Raw genomic sequence first — 19339 nt, 5'->3', positions numbered from 1 at the left:
CCACCCAACAAATACAGGGCGGTCATTGAGAAAAGGCTGAGTGTGTGGACAGACCACACGTGACTGTCATAGGTTAGAGACCCAGGACGAGAGTGAAGCAGGTAGGCTTCTGAGATTTAATCTGATGGAGTATATGACAGTACCCTGGAATCTTCACTGCAGTCTGCCTACTCTCTCCCACCAGTGTCCCTCTGTGTGGACACAGTGTGGTGAGCCCCACATCTCTCAGGGCCTGGTTTGCCAGCGACCTGCTCTTGGTGTGCGGCCAGTGGACTCAGCCTGCTAGGCAGAAGCACACGTAAGGAAGAGTCAAGGGCTGGGTCTGCAGGCTGGAGCTGAGGAGCTGCTGGAGGACCAGCCAACAGTCGTCTTGGGAGTGTTAGGTTCTGAGAACGAATGCACTCTTTGGTGTGCCCAGGGACAGGAATCCCACTTATTTGTTCACACATTTATATTTGTTTACTTACTCATTTGTCAAAAATTTATTGCATATGGCTCTGCCCCAGGTACCATGTTGTACATTCAACATATCTCACCTATGTCAACAGTTTGACATCGTTTCATATGAACTTTACAGCATCCTGATGTGGCAGGTACTGTTATTATCAACTCTAAGTTATGGACGAGGAAGCTAAGAGTCAGAGGTTTTCAGTAACTCTCTAGTACAACACTCCGTGCTAGACACATCTTGCTGACTCCACACAGTGAATCATGAACCAGCCAGAAAATATGTACTCAAGAATGGGACTGGCCATCATTCACTCATCACTCATTCATGCATTCGTTCATTCCCTTCATTCATTCTGCAGAAGGTAATGTGTGCCTGGTCCTGTGCCAGGTATTTAAACAGTCTGATTTCAGAGGAAAGGGCAGTATTACTTACCAGTGCCTGAGTGTTACATACGTTAACTGTCCTTGTTCAAAAGGGAAAGCCCTCACTCCGTCTGAATGATGGCAAAATTTGGGTCCGTTGGCCTAAATCAAATTGTTCTGCTGTCTGTCCTGTGTGTGCTGTCCTGTACTGTTTTGGACTGATTTCCCAGGGTGAAAGAGAGGAAATGTGTTTGCATGTGGAGTTTTACCCTAAAAAGGCTTCTCTAGTTTTTTTATTTATTGATTGATTTTGTTTTTTTAATGTTTATTTATTTTTGAGAGACAGAGACAGAGAATGAGCAGGGTAGGGGCAGAGAGGAGACACAGAATCTGAAGCAGGCTCCAGGCTCTGAGCTGTCAGCACAGAGCCTGACGTGGGACTCAAACTCACGAACTGTGAGATCATGACCTGAGCCGAAGTCGGATGCTTAATGGACTCAGCCACCCAGGTGCCCCAAGATTTCTCCAGTTAAAAAGAAAATGTATTTTGAGCAGCTGACTTAAGACAAACCCCTTCACTCCAATTCTTGGGTGACCAGGGGAGGACAGTGTATTTCATTGTAAATGAGCAAAATCAGTTCCTCCTCATTGAGAGCAGGCCAACAAGGCACAGGCATTTAACTTTACAAACAGAATTAAGGACTCAGGCTCTTAAAATTGAATCAAGTTTTAAAACAGCAAACATCTGAAGGCACCAGCATTAGAACAGCAAATGGAAATAAGCACCCAGTGCCAGGGTATCAAATCACAGCATGAGGATTAAAATCTTTCTGAAGTCTTATCTTAATTAACCAAGCCAGAGACAATCTCTGGAGGCTGGGAACTGAAAAAGAGGGTCAGGAGGAAGAGATAAATGATTTCAGGAACTTCATGACTTGTTTTCAAAAAGCGCACAATGCCTTATGCAGCTGGAAAGCATGCTGGAGCCCAGGAGAGTGTGTCCTGTCTGGGGAGGTCAGGAGAGAGGGCAGTGAGAGCCTTAGCTGGTTCCCTGTAGAACAGAGTCCCAGATCTGCAGTACTGATAGCAGGTGAGTGCTCTAATCCACCTCTTCATTTTATAAATGAAGAACTTGAGGCTCAGAGAGATGCAGTGACACAAAGCCACACAGCTAGCTAGTGTCAGAAAACAGGGACAGAGCCGAGTTCTCCCCATATCATGTGCTTCCCCCCCAACTCACAATGTCTTGCTGTCTGATGCCGCACCAGAGCAGCTGGGAAAGGAGAGGACGGTACTGGGAGATAAAAAGACTTAGTCACTTATCAGCTAGAATTCTAAATGGGCAAAATTAATTTTTCTGTTCTCCAAAGATGCTCAAGGAGGGAGAACTTGATTTTAAAATAAGATAAAGAAAGAACAATCAAGCAGGAGAGATAACATAAAGATGAAGGTCAGCTGGAAAGCAGCACCTGTTTATTTTGTTAATGAATTTTTATTTGGGGTGGGTAGTTTATGACGAGACACAAAAGGATCTATACTCAGCAAGAGGTCTGCAAAGACCCAGAGGCCACCCCTCAGGGTTTCTTGTGGATCCTTCCAGAGTGTTCTATGCATATACAAGCACACACACACACTTTTCATTTACACACTGTTCTGCATTTGCCTGTGTTTTCACTTGGCGATATATTTTGGAGATGCTCCCTCTCTCATCCCTCTCCAGAAAATAAAGCCAACAGCAGTTCCCTAAAGACAGCCATAAACCTGTCACCAGTCACTCCTATGAAAAATGGTAATTTCTTTCTCTTTCCACATAGTACCAAGTACAGACCTTTAGAATGTCTAGGTTAGATGCCTTCCTTTTTGTGAACACAGAAAAAGTCTGACAATGTGTGTGTATCTAAATAGATGCATGTTTATTAGACAAATAGGTAGACATATTTCATCAATATGTAATACATGTGTGTGTGTGTGTGTGCGTGTGTGTGTGTGTGTATGGCTCCAGCAGTCAACTCTGTTGTGTCTACAGTGCAAAGACCTGGAATGCCTTATTTCTTAGGAATCGCTCCTAAATCAAATGTTCTGTGAGAACACAGATGTCAGGTGTCCAGGGAGTGATTTCCCTTAGCAGAGGTAGAGTCGTCTGCTCCTGGTTGAGAATCAGAACCCAGGGCTGGGACAGAGGATCCACAAAGCCATCGTGGCTCACAGGGCACCGCAGCAGCAAACAGCTGTGCTCACATACTGCTCATCACAGCAGAATCCTAGACAGGGATTTGGGGACCCGGTTTGGATAATGGGAAATACATTGTTTTCCCTCAAGTTGAAATTAAATATAATTGGTAATAAAGTGTTAGGAATTGGCATCTCTGCAGGAGCTAGAGAAGTTTTATTGCTTAATTAGGATTGTCTGAGGTGAACTTAGAATTTGATTCGGTCTGTTATTGTTGTAAATTGACTTTATAATTATTCCATAAAGGGGGAAGAACCACACAGATACCTTTTAAGGAATCTATTGTGAGGTGGGCTCAAGCCTTATGGACCGAGCAAGCAGGTGCTGTTTTCGCCAGCTCAGTAATGACATTGAGGGTGCGGCAAAGGGGTGACTGTCCCCGCCCAGCCCGGTGTGTGCACAATCGGGGTAGTCTGGACAGCCTATGGAAATGGACGCATTTTGTGAGACTATAAGATGCTCCCTACACTAGCAACTATGCTGTGGTTTGGAAATGTGGAACTTTGGGCCTTTTGCAGTAACCTTAGGGGTGATTTAAACATTTCTAAAAGCACAGTGCAGAGCCCAGAGGGAAGGATGGAGGCAAAGTTGCGAAGTTCAGCAAGGCTTATTTTCCAGTGTCACCCAATTCTGCTTTCCTTTTTTTTCTTTCTTCCCTGAGCGGTGTTGAATACCTCCCCGACTCACCCCTCCCTTCCTCTCTTCCTGCCTCCATCCCTGCCTCCTTCTTTCCTCCCCCACTCTCTGCCCTCTCTCCTTTTGTTTCTTACACTATTCGTTTGTTGTTGTTGTTGTTGTTTATGTACTTATTTTGAAAGAAAGAGAGCATGAAGAGTGCACAAGCGAGGGAGGGGCAGAGAGAGAGGGAGACAGAGAATCCCAAGCAGGCTCCAGGCTCCAAGCTGTCAGTATGGAGCCTGATGTAGGGCTTGAACCCACGAACTGTGAGATCATGACCTGAGCTGAAACGAAGAGTTGGACGCTTAACCAACTGAGCCACCCAGGGCCCCCTGTTTCTTACTGCTTTTTATTGACGACACCTTCATGCTGGGCACTGGGTTGCATTTAGAGATGCAGACAAACCAGGCAGTCCCTACCTCACCATCTGAGTTGGTCTCCAGACACCTCCACTACCTCTCAGCTCCTCCCTCCCCTTACTCAAAGGGTGATTGACATGATTGACGTGTTCACACTGTGATCTAAGTATCTGATTATAATTGATACATTTGATCTCTGCTTTATGGCTAGAGATGAGAACTCCTAAGTTAAAGAAATGAATAACCAACAGAGGAAATTACAGAGATCTAAGAACAGATTGGAGACTTATAGGGGAGGATGGGGAAGGGGAAAGGATTCTTCTGGAGCTCCTGGAAACAAATGAAACCAGCTACAAGAAAAATACAAGTTCTGCTCTCACTTGCAGGATTGGGCTGGAGAGTATTGGTTCTGGGTAGGACAGGGTCACCTGGAGCCTGGGAAGGCCAAGTGATTATTATGAAGCCCTGTTCATGGGTTTGAGAGTAAGGGGTCCTAATCTACTCAGTCGTGGATTGTCTATGGGACATGGGGAGAGTTACTGGTTCTCTGTCTGTGTCTATAAAATGGGGGTAATCTCACCTTCCAAATCGGGAGTGTGTGATGACGAAGTGAGATCATAGCTGTAACCGCCTGCACACAGCAGGTGCTCAACAGGGGAGGCATATCCCTCTGACCCCAGGGTGGGGTGCTGCCTGCTGGTCCTGGGTGCCCTGGACATCCAACTACAACACAGCCCCTCACACCGTGGTGGCTTAAATCCCTGCTATAGAAGCTCATAAATCTGTGTTGGCCTCTTCTTCAGGGAAGTGTACCGTGTGACGGAGAGTCTGCAGCGTGAGAAGTCGGGGCTTCTGAAACAGCTGGATCTCCTGAGGTGTGTCAGCACCAGATGTGTTCTGAGAGCATATCCCACATTCCTTGGGTTGGGAGAGCCAGGCTGAAAGTCTTCCCTGCCTACATTCTGGATGATCACAGCTGCTGAGAGAGTGCCCTCATTCCCCTGATCCCCAGCATATTATGTTTGGTCCATTCACACACACGCCCACATCCCTCTCCAGTTTGTACATCTGCAGGTAGGCTCTGCCTCATTCTTTGTGGCATCTCCCACAGCACCTTATGTGGTACTTGCTCAGGTAGGAGCAGAACTGAATTTCTTGAGCATCTACCCAGTGGAAGATATAGTATCCCTTTCTCTTTAAAAAAAAATTGATGTTTATTTTTGAGGGAGAGAGAGCGCAAGCTGGGGAGAGGCAGAGAGAAAGGGAGACAGAGAATCAAGTAGGCTCCACATGTGGGGCTCAAACCCATGAACTTGAGATCATGATCTAAGCCGAAGTCAAAACGCTCAACCAACTGAGCCACCAAGGTGCCCCTGGTATGCCTTTCATCTTCAACAAAATTAAAGAAAGGAGGGCAGTTCCTGATAGGGGAATTAACAGAGAAGGAAAATGATAGCAGAGAAGTGAAGCAATTTACCAAAGGAGACACAGCCACTCACTTCGGGAGTCAGAATTGAGATCTGTATCTGGCTGATTCTCTTGATTCTGCCATAGTCTCCTAATGTCTGTTGAATGAGCAAATGAGTCACAAACAGAGCATAAACAGAGCAAAGGAGTTTAGAGTTTCCTCCACTTGCTAAAACTTACTGTAAATTCAAAGCTCATTGGTCTGGAATGTGCCAAAACAAAACCCAAAACAAAACCTGTGTGTGGAAAGAAAGATGGGATTTTCACTTTTGCATGTGAGGTTTCCAAGTTACAGTACCTTCTGTCTGCCAAACACCTCTTGGGAATGGTGATGGGGCACGAGCACTTTGGGTTCTGCTTTTTATTTTTGTTTAAGCTTATTCATTTATTTTGAGAGAGATAGAGTGCTGGAGGGAGAGAGAGAGAGAGAGCGAGAGAAGAATCCCAAGCAGGCTCCACACTGTCCGCACAGAGCCCAATGTGGAGCTTGAACTCACAAACCATGAGATCATGACCTGAGCCAAAATCAAGAGTCGTCCGCTTAACCAACTGAGCCACCCAGGCTCCCCAGGCTCTGGTTTTTAGAGTGCAGTTGTCTTAAATCAGGTACACTCTGACTTGTTTTGTTTTATTTGAAAGCAAGGTGAGGTCACCGTGTCTGGCATCTGTGATGCTACCAAATTGAAAAGTGCTCAGAACTGAATGCATTTCAGATTTACTTCCCTCAATACATGATTCAAACAGGACTGCAAAGGCTGGGGAGATGGAAGGGGGTTCTGACATGACCAAGTTCTAATCCATTTGAGAGCAGGTCTTGAATCTTAGAAGCTTTAGTGAAAAGAAGAACAGGGTGTACAAGGACAAATTTTGATTTTTCCCCCTTTTTTCTGTTGTACTTAGAAGAAAAGGACAGATTCAAAGCGAATGAGCAGAGGAGAATGACAAGGCAGATCTCTACAAACGCATGGGTCTTTTTGATGGAGACTGGCATTTGTGCAGAATTACATGCCCAAAGTCTTTCTGTGCTATTGCATGCATACAAGCTTAGATTCTGCAGCAGGTCAAAGTCCATCCGTAGTGAGGAAGGCCCCCATGGCAGATTTTTCCTCCACAGTGAAATCATCGGGTAGTGACAGAGAGCAGTGGGGAAATGGGAATCAAGGACAGAGATAATGCCAAGGCAAGGGATATCAAGTTGGAAGCTGGGGGGGAGGATGGGGGTCTGCCCCTATCATGGCAATGGCTGGGATATGACAGTGTGAGGAAGGGACTGCCCTCCTAGGGGCAAGTAGCAGCAAAAGGAAACAATTTCAGGAGACTCAGTTGGGAATATGGACTTGGGGGCCGGATCTGGGTCAAGACCCAGCACTACCCTTATTTGTTTGACCTTGGGCAATTGACTTAACCAGATGGAATGTAAGTTTTCTCATGCCTGCCTCACAGGCTTCTCTTGAGAGTGAGATGATATATATATGAGTGACCATCACGACAGGGCAGCAGTGTGAATTAAGGTGGACATTTATTTAGAGGGTGTAGCATCTCTTTGACTGCCGAAGCTTCTGCCTGGAGATGACTGCACAAAGCAGGAAACACCACAGCGAACTCCCTGATGGAGATGGGGCTTCCCGGGGCCCCCGTGTCCTCACCCCGGTGGAGGGCTGCTAACCTCTCTGCCAGCATAGAGCGAGGGGCCTTCTGGAAGGAAACTCTCCCTTTGCCATTCTCAGGCTTTGCTACTATCATGGAGACAGGCAGAACCATCACATGAGCATGTCCCCTGTGCCCATCCATGCCTACCTCCTGCCTTCTCTGTCGTGGTGGTTGAACGCCCCATGTGTCTGGCTCTCCCAAATGTGCACTAGAATGAGACCTTCCTCAAGGGCTGGTCCAGCGGGTATTGTCTCTCCTCCATGGCTGGTTGTTTCTCTTTTGGGGAGACCAACCAATGTCCTATAGCATTTCTTACCCAGTAGCTCCTGTCACCACTTACGCATCCAGCTACTTTGCATTTCTTTAATGGCTTTCAAAACCTTTCAAAAGAATTGTTTACACTTGCATTCCATCTCCACTTCCTTTCCTCACATTCTTGACCCTCCAGTCAGGCTCCTTCTGCCTCAATTGCACTGAAAGGGGAACCAGGGACCTCCATGTTGCTTGAAAGAGTGGCCAGTTCTCAGGGTGCCACCCTTGTCTCCAGCAATGTATTCTTAGCACAGCATCTATAGGGCTCCTTTGAAAACTTGAGTCAGATCAGGACACTCCTCTGCTACTCCCCCAACCCCCATGGCTTCATATCTCATCTGGAGTAAAATCCCAAGTTCCTACAATGGCCCACAAGACTATGAATGAGCAGGTCTCCATTTGTCCCCTCACCTTTCTCTGACCTCATTTGCTTTTTTAAAAAAATGTTTATGTATTTATCTTGATGGGGGGAGTGGCAGAGAGAGAGGGAGAGAGAGAATTTCAAGCAGGCTCTATACTGTCATTACAGACCCTGATGTGGGGCTCGAACCCACAAACTGTGAGATCATGACCTGAGCTGAGATTAAGAGTCAGACACTCAACCGACTGAGCCACCTGGGTGCCCCTCTGACTTCATTTCCTAGCGGCTCTCCTCTGAGCCCTCTGATGCCCTCCTCTGTGTTCCTTGCACACCCCTGTTTGAGCCTGACTCCAGGCTTAGCCTTTGCTGTCTCCATTGCCTGTGCTGCTCTTCCCTCAACTGCCGGCATAGTGCCCCTCTGCTCCTGCAAGCCTCTGCACAGATGCCCCTCCCTGACCGGCCCCCTGAAATACCACTGCACCCCTGGCACTCTTTATTCCACGTCCCTGCTTTATCTTTCTTGAGAGCAATGAACCCTGCACTAAGACACCAATTCCCCGAGGACAGAAACTTTTTCTTTTATCCATTTGTGTAAACCTTGAGATCTAGGACTTCACTTAGCATGTAGTGGGTGCTCAGGGGACATTTGTGGGAGTACTGCATGCATGCATGAAATGAATGGTTCAGAGAGAGAGCGCGCCCAATAGCAAGCTCACAGGTGCAGTTGGAACTGCTGGTCACCCTCTGGGGGAGGCTCCCCCTAGTGGCAGGACAGACCAGTGCATGATCCTGAAGGGCGGTGGGTGTCACAGTCATTCTATGTCCCCCCACCCCTGCCTCCAACTGATTTACACACAAACTACCCTCCATCACCCCCCCCCCGCCCTTAAGAAAGAGATTCCACATGCTCCCTGGGCCTTCCACATAAAGCCTTGCTCTGCACTCCTCTCACTGGCAAAGTGGCTGCTCTTGGATTTCTCGACTGCAAATACCATGTCTGAATAGATTCCCCTTTTCTGTTTGCAGGGAAAGGAACAAGCACCTTCGGGATGAACGGGACATCTGTTTTCAGGTAATTGCCCTGTGTTCCCTTTCCCGACGGGGTTTGGGTCCCCTGGCCGCCAGAGACCATGCTGGGACAGGCCCAAGAATGTCCTTGCAGTCTGGCTCATCCTTTCTGTAGAAGCAGAAAATGGCATGGATTTTTTGAAAATAATGAAAAATTCGAGGGGGCCTTCTGAGTAGCAGTGTGTTAGTTTTCCGTGAAGTAACACACTTTCTTCTTGGCATGAAGAGACTACGATGCTTGGGAGGGTCACAGATTTCTCGGACATGGACATGGTAGCTCCATCCAGGAGACGGTGCAGTTGAAATGTCATGATCACTTTTAACCAAAACACTCACAAGTTTTTTTTTCCTTCATTAAAATTTTTATCATTTGATGAAATTTGCATTTTTCCACAATCATGGAACAAATTAAAAATGTACATTTGACTATTAACATAGCCGATTTTAAGTACCCCTTTTTTATCCTGTGGGTACCCTGCTCCTCCAGACCTGAGCTCTACAGTACACACTTTCCCTAATAGCACAGAATCCCATATTTATTTACAGGTCATCATTTTGAGTCACGTTAAACAAAATCCAGGATTCCGTGTTCTCCTACTCATCTTCCTCTTTAGATAGGAGTCATTGGATGCTCTGAAAGGAAGGAAAAAGAGGGAAGAATTCATTGATGCAATGTTCTAATGATCAGGATTTATCACACCATGAATTTCTCGTGTGTCCCTGGGCAAGTCATTAATTTCCTTGAACCATGACCCCAACTATCACATGAGGAAAGGGAATGCCTATCCTTTTTTCCATATTATAGATACTTTTGAGGGAAAAAAAGAAATTCTTGGAAAGAGGAGGGTCATATGCTGTGGGCCCTTAGCTGGACAGTGGCCTAAATGTGGTCAGCACAAGGCAGCCGGTTTGCAGTGAATTAGGTCCGACCTGGTTTATAACTGCAAATCCCTGGGGGACCTGGTTACACCACTGTATCTTTTCTGTCACTGGCAGCAAACTTCTCTACCGCCTACCTCTGTGTACTATTCGAGCAAGGCTTAAGCCTACACATGTTTGTTTGAGGATGATAATGGTTATAATTGTTTTAGAAGTAACACTGAATTTATTATGAAACTTCCAACCAAATGTCCCCCTAATCCTTTGACCTCACGTCCCTCCACCTGCCAAACTCATTTTGCTTTGAAAAGGGAATGGAATTAACAACCCATAGCGGGGAATAGAAAAAAGAGGGATAAAATCACGTTCATGCTGAATAATAATTAAAGATTAATTTGGAATCATTATAGCCATACCTTCAGGGACCCTGGGAGCACTGCAGCCCCTCCTTCTCTCATTAAGAGTCACTGGGAATCGTGGGGATGGTTGATGAGAGATTCTTCCTTGTGATCTAACTCCCCCTCATGTTCTGGAAGACATTTGCTGGGGAGAATTGCCAACAGGGTTGCAAGCCCCGACTCCTCCCCTCCCCCACAAGGGCGCTGGGCTAATCGATCCTCTGGGCCAGTCCCTTTCTCATTCCTGGGGCTTTGGAAGTAAAGAGTTAGAGGCACACAGATGAGTGCGATTTAAAGATGCACAGATATTTCCACGCGTAAATATTTTCCTATGCATTCCACATTATCTCTTCTTATTGTCATCTTGCAAACTGTTAGTACTCCTGTGAAGGGTAACAAGGTGGACCCCAGGCTCTAAACTGTGTATAGATTCATTCCCTTAGATTTTGGGGTGGGTGATGGAGGGATCCTGGCAAGAGACAATAACAAAAGGAAAGAGTGGGTGAATGTTAACAGGGAGCATGTGAACATTGTGTCTTACTTCAGAAATTTGTTTAGAGCCTGACCTGTGAGGTGGGAAAGTTGAGCCCTTTCTGCTCAAATATTGGGACATATCAGCAGGCATGGATCTGAGGGCATTCTGTGTTTCTGCAGAAAGATAAGGCAGCCAAGGCAAACACAGCTGCTTCCAAGGCAAACTGGAAACAGAGATCTGGCTCTGTGATAGGCAAATATATGGATGGCAGAGGGATTCTTAGGAGGTAAGTTATCCTGTATTTCTTCATTCATTATGTGTTCATTTGTCTTGCACTCCTCCAGAGCTGGCTCTGAGCCCGTTGTTTCTCAAGGAGTGGCCCTGGGTGAGGAACCCTGGAATCAGTTTCACTCATTCCCCTTGAATCTTGGAGGACGTGTTCCTTCCTTACCCTACATCCAAGTGGGAGGAGGACTATGCACAACAGGCCCCTAGGACAGGACATCGTCTTCTGGGGCCGCCCCACCCTGGTGTGTGTCTACAGAAAGGAACTGAAGAGACGCCGTAGATCAGTGGAGGAAAGAGAGAGAGGACGAGAGGGGTCGAGCAGGAGAGATGAAGCGTGGCTGTAGATACTGTGCTCTCTGTTGAGTAGGCTGAATGCACTTGGTTTTTCAAGGACATGACTATTTGGGCTCTGAAGGGAAATTAAAGTGTGGTATGGAGTCTCCAATAGTTGAACTCCTTTATAAGCAGGAATAGGGCCTGTGCTTGACAGATTCCTTTCAATGACTCATATTTAATTACCTCAAAGATAACATTTTTTGTGGCTGTTAGACAGCACATTATTGAGTTGGAGTCCCCAAAGGGGTGGCTCATTGCCCATTGAAAGAGGCAAGCCAGTCCTCTGCCCTCTCTTCTTTTTTGACATGTTGCTCCATCCACATAAAGGCCACATAAAGGTAGAGGCAACCAGACCCCTAAGTATCAAAGCCAGGGAAAAAGTGAATAGATTTGCTTATCCAGGAGACCCTGAGGACAGCAAGTATGAAATACACAATACAAAAAGAGGAAGTGACTCTGGAGATGTTGATGAGCTCATCAGTCAAGGCTTGGACCCAGTCATCCTGAATTCCTTTTCTAAATAGCTCAGAGAGGGATACAGTTGGGGATCCAAGTTTCTGCAATAACAGTTGGCTTTTCACCAGCTCAGCATTGAATATATTCATTCAACAAACATTCACCAATGGCTTACTTTGTACCAGACATTGTTTTGAGTTCTGTGAAGATCCAAAAATAAGTTAAACATGAGTCTGCCATAAAATCCATTATTGAGTGCCTCCTATGTGCAAGATATTATGCTATGTGTGAAGTATACAGTGGTGAGCAAAATAGACCCTATCTTTGCTCTCATGGAGCTTATGGTTGAGTAAAGGAAACAGGCAATCAAGTAAATAACAAATTGTGCGCCATCAGTTCCAATACAGACTTTGGCAGAGGCCACTGCTCTCTGCTGCTGGTACATAGCCTTTGGTGACAAAACCAAAAATGAACACAGTCGTGCTAAGCCAAGGGTATTACAGAGTGTCAATAGTGCTCGAGAATTTCCCAAATCAAAAGCTTTTTTCAAAAAAATGCTTCATTTTAGGGCTGTTGTGGTGGCCATTTTTTTTTCTGGGTGCAAGGCCTTTAAAAAATATGCTGCATGTGTATTTGCACACTTGCTCACATGTGCACACATGTACATACTTGAGTGGAAGCAGAGTGAAAGTGAATGGGAATACTAATTGTGTTCTAAAGTGGATAAGCAGTCAGTAGGGTTGATAGACTAGAGAAGAAATTTGTTGGAGAGGGGACAGTCAGCTTCTATTAAAAACTATGATTATATAAATAACTGGAAAAGTCCCTGAATTGCTATAAAGTTCTTTATTTTATATCAAGGGAACCAAATTAAGTCACCATTTTTGTGAGGAATCCTTCTCTCTTAATTTATCTTTTGGAGTTGTACTTAACTTTGGGACAATGATACATGCAGTTTTTCCTTTTTCCTTCCTATTACTGGTCCTTAGGAATAATAAATATTATAAGCTAAAGACAGGGGGGAAATGAAGGGAGCTTCACTGTTCTGCATACTCTGTGACCTTCCCCCCTGCCTTCTTTCTCCATTGGCCCTGTCACTTCCTTACCTCATTCACATTCTGTTTTCTTTTCTAATCATTGCATATTTGTGTGCATGTGTGTGGACGTGCATGTGTGTTTCAGTTTTGGACTCAAAATTCTCCCTGTCAAACTTCCATTTAAAACACTTCCCAGCTTTAATTGTTCACAGAGACCCGAACTCCTGTGCCAGGAAGGGTCTGTGAGGCCTTTGCTGTCAAAACCTTCTGAAAATACAGCCTGTGCTTTCGTTCTACATCTGGTTGACCAGTTCCCTCCTTTCACTTCCTGCTGCTTTTCCTTATTCTTGATGCTCAGATACTTCTGGGAGCAAAATGCACGTAGGCCTCTGAGGCCACTTACTCTTCACTCTGACTTCCAGGGACACTGAAAGAGAAAAAGAAAGGTAGAAAAAGCAGGTAGAGGTGCCCTGTCTGGCTTGCTTCCAACCCCAAGCCCATCCCCAAGTGGGCAGCTTCTTTGGAGCCAGTGGACGTCCATCCTGTGGTGGGGGCTCCTCCCAGAGCAGCAGTACCCCTCACTCACATTGCCGAGGGCTGTTTTGTGAACATGTCTACTTTTATGCATTGTCTTATCTGTGAGATAGGCAGGGGAGATGAGCCACATTTTATGCTGAGGAAACTGAGATTTGGAAGGGTGGAAGTGTCTTACCTAGTGGCATAGTCAGTAAGGGCTGGTATGGGACCACAGCCAAGGCCACCTGATTGTTAATTGTGGATACTTTATTTCCAGATCTTTTTAAAAATGTTTTATTTATTTTTGAGAGAGCACAAGTTGGGGAAGGGCAAAGAGAGGGAGACAGAGGATCTGAAGTGGGCTTTCCACGGACAGCAGTGAACTCCAATGTGGGGCTTGAACTCACAAACCATGAGATCATGACCTGAGCCGAAGTCAAACGCTCCACCGACTAAGCCATCCAGGTGCCCCTGTCTCCTTTCCTCACACCCTCACTCCACCTTTTAAGCACTTCCCACAGCTTGTCGAAGTATATTTAGTTGTGCCATTACTGCTTCCACTCCCCACTCTGCTGAGCATTCCAGGAGGACATGTCCACCTGTGTGTGACTATGTCACTAGCTAAATATCTGGTGGTAATCATCATCACCACCACCTTCATCATCTTCATCACCACTACCATCACCACCACCTTCATGATTGCCATCATCATCAACATCACCACCATCTTTATCATCATCATCACCACAGCCTTCATCATCACACCATCAACATCATCATAATCATCACCAATGCCTTCATCATCTTCATCACTACCATCATCACCACCACTTTCATCATTATCACCACTACCTTCATCATCATCACACCACCTTCATCATCTTCAACACCACCATCCTCACCACCACCTTCATCATCATCATCACTACCACCTTCATCATCAGCATCACCTTCATCATCACCACCACCACTTTGTCAATTTTATATTCACTAAGCACTTCCATAAGTGTGTTGGGTGAATGAGCCAGAGAATGCAGGGTCTTGTTTTTTCCTTTCCTGGAGCTCTCTGCCCTCAAGACGTGATGCTCTTCAGTTACTTGTTTGTCACAGAGCTTTCAAGACATCTTGTTTGTCAAAGAGCTATGAGACATCTCTCCGGTTTCCATATTGATATATTTTGTGCTATTCTCCCCATTTCTCTTCCTTCCCTATCCAAAAATAGCCAGTCAGAGGAGGAAGAAGATGTATTTGGCTTCTCGAGGAGGAGAAGCTCCCTGGGCCTGAGTGGATATCCCCTTCCAGAAGAGGAGCCAGGACCTGGGGGTCCGCTCACCCGGGCATTCCGCAGAATCATCTCTATTGAAGAAGACCCCTTGCCCCAGCTCCTGGATGGTGGCTTTGAGCAGCCACTGAGCAAATGCCCAGAAGAGGAAAAGGTCTCCCAACAGAGGGCGGAAAGACAAAGCCAACAGGCCAGACCTTTGGAACACATGCCTACATCTCCTCGAGGGCAACCTATTGGAAAAGAAGACCTGTCTAAGGTAAGGGCACATCCTATATTGGTCCATAGATGTCACTTGTCACCTCTATACCTGTCATTTGCATTTGAGCCCAAGAGCCGCAAAAGCAGCGTGAGAAGTCAGGTTCAGCTTGGGAAGTCAGGTGCAGCTAGTTTTATGAATCATCATATTTGTGTCCTTCTGATACCAGCTTGCCCTGCTGAACTGAGTGTCACTGAGGAGACTCAGGGGTCCTGGTAAATACTCTATAACTTCTGTTGTTTTCCCCACTCCCTATGTTCTCATTTCTGATTCAGATTCAGAAGCATTTACTGAGTAGCTACTTTAGACAAACAATCTGCTTGGCTCTTAGCATAAAATTATCACATACTTTTGAAATTACACATCCTCTCTCACATTCTGTGACTGTTCCCAACAGGGCCAATCATTGCTCTGCAAAGTTTGTGTACCATCATTTTTCTCTCAGTTCCTGATCAGCTAATCATGTTTTCATTCCCAAATGCCCTGCCCATGCCTCCCTTTGGGGTGACCCTCTGTTCCCACATCCCTCCTGCACTCCCTACCAGGTATTCCTGCTAAATCCTGTGGGAGAAGTAGGCCATATTAACCATCTTCCTCTGGTTCACGGTGATGATGTTCCTCACCTTGTTGGTGATCCAGGCCCATGAATAGACTCCTCAAGCCCTTTTACCTCCCACTTGACCCTCTAAAAGGCTATAGAAATGTCCATGACAGTGTGAAAGAGTCTCCCCCCTGTCCACTGGGGCAGCCCTTTAGACTTGAGCCCTTACCACTGGAGCATTTTCAAATGGCTGTGTTAGCATGTATGACAGGAAACCTTTCTGACCACTGCAGGGACCTGTCGGCATCATTGTCATTCTTGGGCCTGGCTTAACATTCATGCCTACATATCCTTTCTCTGAAGGGCCCTACGCCAGGGGAAACTGAGAACTGGATGGCACCAGTGGTGGGTAGGAGCTCCTCCTTCCTACATGCCCTTCCATGTACCCTTCATCACAGACCTACACTTGCAGGCAGGGGGCACATAGGGGTTTTAAATGTCCCAAGATATACCCCCCAATATAAAAGTGTTAAGAGGTCAGTAGGAGACCAGATAAAGGGAAAAACTAAGCATCCATGTGTGCTGGGCCATGTGATCCCCACAGTTGTCTGATGGGGTGCATCAGAAATGGCTTCTCCCATGTGGCAGAGAGGGACACAGAAGCCCAGAAGAGTGGGGCCTGGTCTAGCCCCACAGGGACATGCGCCCAGGCTTCTCACCATGTGCTCTCCTGTCAGTGCTGGCTGCCCCAGGTGTGCCAATAGTTAGCCCAGGACAGAAACTACAGCAATGGGGAAATACGCTGTACGAGGAGGCAATAGCAGCTTCGGTGGAGGCTCTGGTCTTTAGAAGAGCACTGTGAGGCAGGCCCTCCCATGCAAGTCTGCTAAGGAATAAATTGGTACAGCCTTTCTGGAAAGTGGTTTGATAACAGGAATCAAGAACTTAAAAATTCCACATCCTACAAACTGGCACTTCTAGTCCTAGCAATCTTTCCTAAGGAAATAACCAGATTCAGAAAAAGACTTAACTCAACAATGGTTATGTATATTGGTAAACACTTGAAAAAATGTCCAATGAGAGAAACATAAATTCAAGTGTATTAACTCAATAGATTATGTAGCACTGCTAAAAATAACATTTTCAAGAAACTTTAGTGATGCAGAAAAATATTTATAATTTAATAATATATGAGAAAGTAGAATAAAATTGTATATAATATCTCAAATCTTTTTATTTTATTTTATTAAGTTTGTTTATTTTGAGAGCAGGAGAGAACGAGTGGGGGAGGGGCAGAGAGAGAGAGGGAGAGAGAGAGAATCCCAAGCAAGCTCCACACTGTCGGTGCAGAGCCCGATGCAGGGCTCAAACCCACAAACTATGAGATTGTGACCTGAGCCAAAATCAAGAGTCAGACACCTATCTGACTGAGCCACCCAGGCGCCCCCAATATCTCAAATCTCTTTAAGTAAAACATATATTCATTCATCTATGTGGAAAAAGCCTGGAAGAAATGCATCCAAATACAAATAGTGACCACTTCTGGGTGGTAGGGTAGATTATGAGTAATTATTTTCTTCTCTACTTTTCTGTTTTTCCTAATTTTATTTTTTTATTATTTTTTTAATGTTTATTTATTTTTAAGAGAGAGAGAGAGAGAGAGAGCACAAGTTGGGGAATGGCAGAGAGAGGGGGAGACACAGAATCTGAAGCAGGCTCCAGGCTCTGAGCTGTCAGCACAGAGCCCGACGCAGGCCTCGAACTCACAAACCATGAGATCATGACCTGAGCCGAAGTTGGCCGCTTAACCAACTGAGCCACCAGGTGCCCTTGTTTTTCCTAATTTTAAAAATTAGCATGTATTACCTTTAGTTTCCTAAAGCTTATTTAAAAAAAAAAAGTGCTAGGAAGGAGAATGAGAACAGGTCTTTCTCTAGCCCTGGCACCCCAGTCTGGTTGCCTCACTGCAGACTGCCCCCCAGAGGGGACACAGGTTACATGAGTAAACATGACTAGGAGTTCCCTGCACCCATCAACTGGGTCCTGCCTAGAGCTGGACCATCAGTATGTTGACCTTCTTTGGCCTACAAAAAAATGTGCTCTTCTTGGAGCAGGGCCAGCACAGCATCTGCAGCCAGAACCTCCTTCTCTTGCCCTAGGCCTCACATTCCCCACCTGTCGCTGTGCCTAAGGGATACACAGACTGCTGCACTGAGCTGTAGTCTCAAATAGATGACAGTTGGAGGCAGAGAGGCTGAGCAGAGACCGTCAGGTTGGATGCCCTTCTGCATTACAAGAATAAAGAAAACAGGGCAGAGAGCATAGTTTATGAGTGTGCGGTTTTTTAAAGGTTTAGTTTAAACTCCTGTAATTGACCTTGAATTCCCTCCTAAGTACTACATGGAATTGATTTCTCCCCAAAAGGCTGTTAATGGCTTTTCTCTGAGACTCAAGTTCTGCTAATATCTGCTGTCACTCCATTATAGTATTTGCTCAATGAGAGGAGCTAATTCCCCCAAATCCGCTTCTAAATAGATTCAAAAGAGCCTCCTGGCTTGGGCAGGCGGTGCTGGGCCCAGAGGCAGGATTTGGGCGAGCACACAAGCAGCTCAATGGAAGGGAGGATCATGCAGCCGAGAGGACTTTGTGCCAGAAGGCGGCTCCTTACTCTGCTGCTCCTGGCAGTCCTGGAGCAAGTCCATTCCCCACTGGGCTCTAGCATCCCAGACTAAAGAGCAGGCCGGCTCCCAGTCTATCTCCCTACTGCTGCTGGGCACAGGAGAAGGAGTACAGTGACTGTTTGGCTCTGGAAAGCTCTGTCCAGTGGCCTGGCATTGTGGATTTCCCAACCTACTGAGTGGAGACTGTTCCCCAGGGCAGACGGGGTCCTAAACAGAAGCTGATGAGATGGACAGAAGAGTGATATGCAGGGAGGCAAGAGCGTCCTCCATTCAGTCCAGGCTTGCAATGATAGGGCAGAAATCAAGGCTCCCTAGCCCACCCCAGGCAGTCTCTGCCCCTGTGATATAGACACGCTTCCTTTTTTCTATCTCCCCCCACCCCCAGCAAACATCCCACCTGTCCTTCCCCCACATGGAGCATCTCTGCCTCCTCTTTAAACCCCAGCTGAAAGTGTCCTCCCCTGTGGATCCTTGACTCTTCCTCTGTGCTCCTAGAGCACTCAGCAGCTTGTTTTATAATTTTTTGTTTACACGCCTGCCTCCTTCCCTCCATGGCAAACCAGGCCTGCCTCCTTGTCCCTGTGTCTTCAGGGACAACACAGGGGTCTGCAACACAGGAGGCAGACAACACATGGTTGAATGAGTGTCTCTCTTCCCTCCCACTGAAGCTAGAAGGAGCCTCTGTGCCCAGAGCCCAAAGCTATGTGCATCCAAAGCTGGAGTGCCCTCCCTCATGCTGGTCCAGGGGCAGGTCCCCACCTTCACCTGGACACTGTAGGGACAGGTCGTAGCAGGAGGGAGGGGCTGGTGACCATCCTGGCGGTTGGCCAGACTGTCTGCCATCCACAGGAGGAAGCCTCTCCCTCCATCCCAGACCGGCTCTTCAAAATTGTGTTAGTGGGCAACTCAGCCGTGGGGAAGACATCTTTCCTGAGGAGGTTCTGTGAGGACCGGTTTGCCCCAGGCCTGGCAGCCACTGTAGGTGAGTTCTTGGGTCCCACTCTGGGGGTCTCACTCTGTGAGAAGGGGGCCCAGGAAGAGACTGGGGGCCCAGCAGGAGTGTCCATGGGGGCCTGGCAGGTAGGGGGGCCCGTGTCCACTTGTTCCCCAGTGAGGCTAAAGGGGCAAGGTGAAGTCCACCTCCCTCACCCTGCACGGTGCTAGCTGCTGAGCTTGTTCCACATGGAGCGGAACCACAGAATGCTTCCTCTGTCCAGCCTCAGGGGAACTGAAGTTTGCCTCATGCTCCCTCG

General features: G+C 46.6%; 1 protein-coding gene across 11 annotated transcripts in view; it reads left to right on the top strand.

Moving 5' to 3' along the window:
- CRACR2A (calcium release activated channel regulator 2A) overlaps window positions 1-19339 on the top strand; it is a 133629-nt gene that overhangs the window by 91395 nt on the left and 22895 nt on the right. For all 11 annotated transcript variants that reach the window (XM_042991598.1, XM_042991597.1, XM_042991590.1 and 8 more), the window contains 5 exons: window positions 4884-4955; window positions 8897-8942; window positions 10870-10976; window positions 14546-14864; window positions 18936-19068. In XM_042991598.1, coding sequence (XP_042847532.1) covers window positions 4884-4955; window positions 8897-8942; window positions 10870-10976; window positions 14546-14864; window positions 18936-19068 — 677 coding nt within the window. The remainder of the gene's footprint in view (window positions 1-4883; window positions 4956-8896; window positions 8943-10869; window positions 10977-14545; window positions 14865-18935; window positions 19069-19339) is intronic.

Source organism: Panthera tigris, chromosome B4 (genome assembly GCF_018350195.1).
Source record: "Panthera tigris isolate Pti1 chromosome B4, P.tigris_Pti1_mat1.1, whole genome shotgun sequence".
Classification (NCBI taxonomy): Eukaryota; Metazoa; Chordata; class Mammalia; order Carnivora; family Felidae; genus Panthera; species Panthera tigris.
This window is presented reverse-complemented; position numbering and strand designations above follow the sequence as displayed.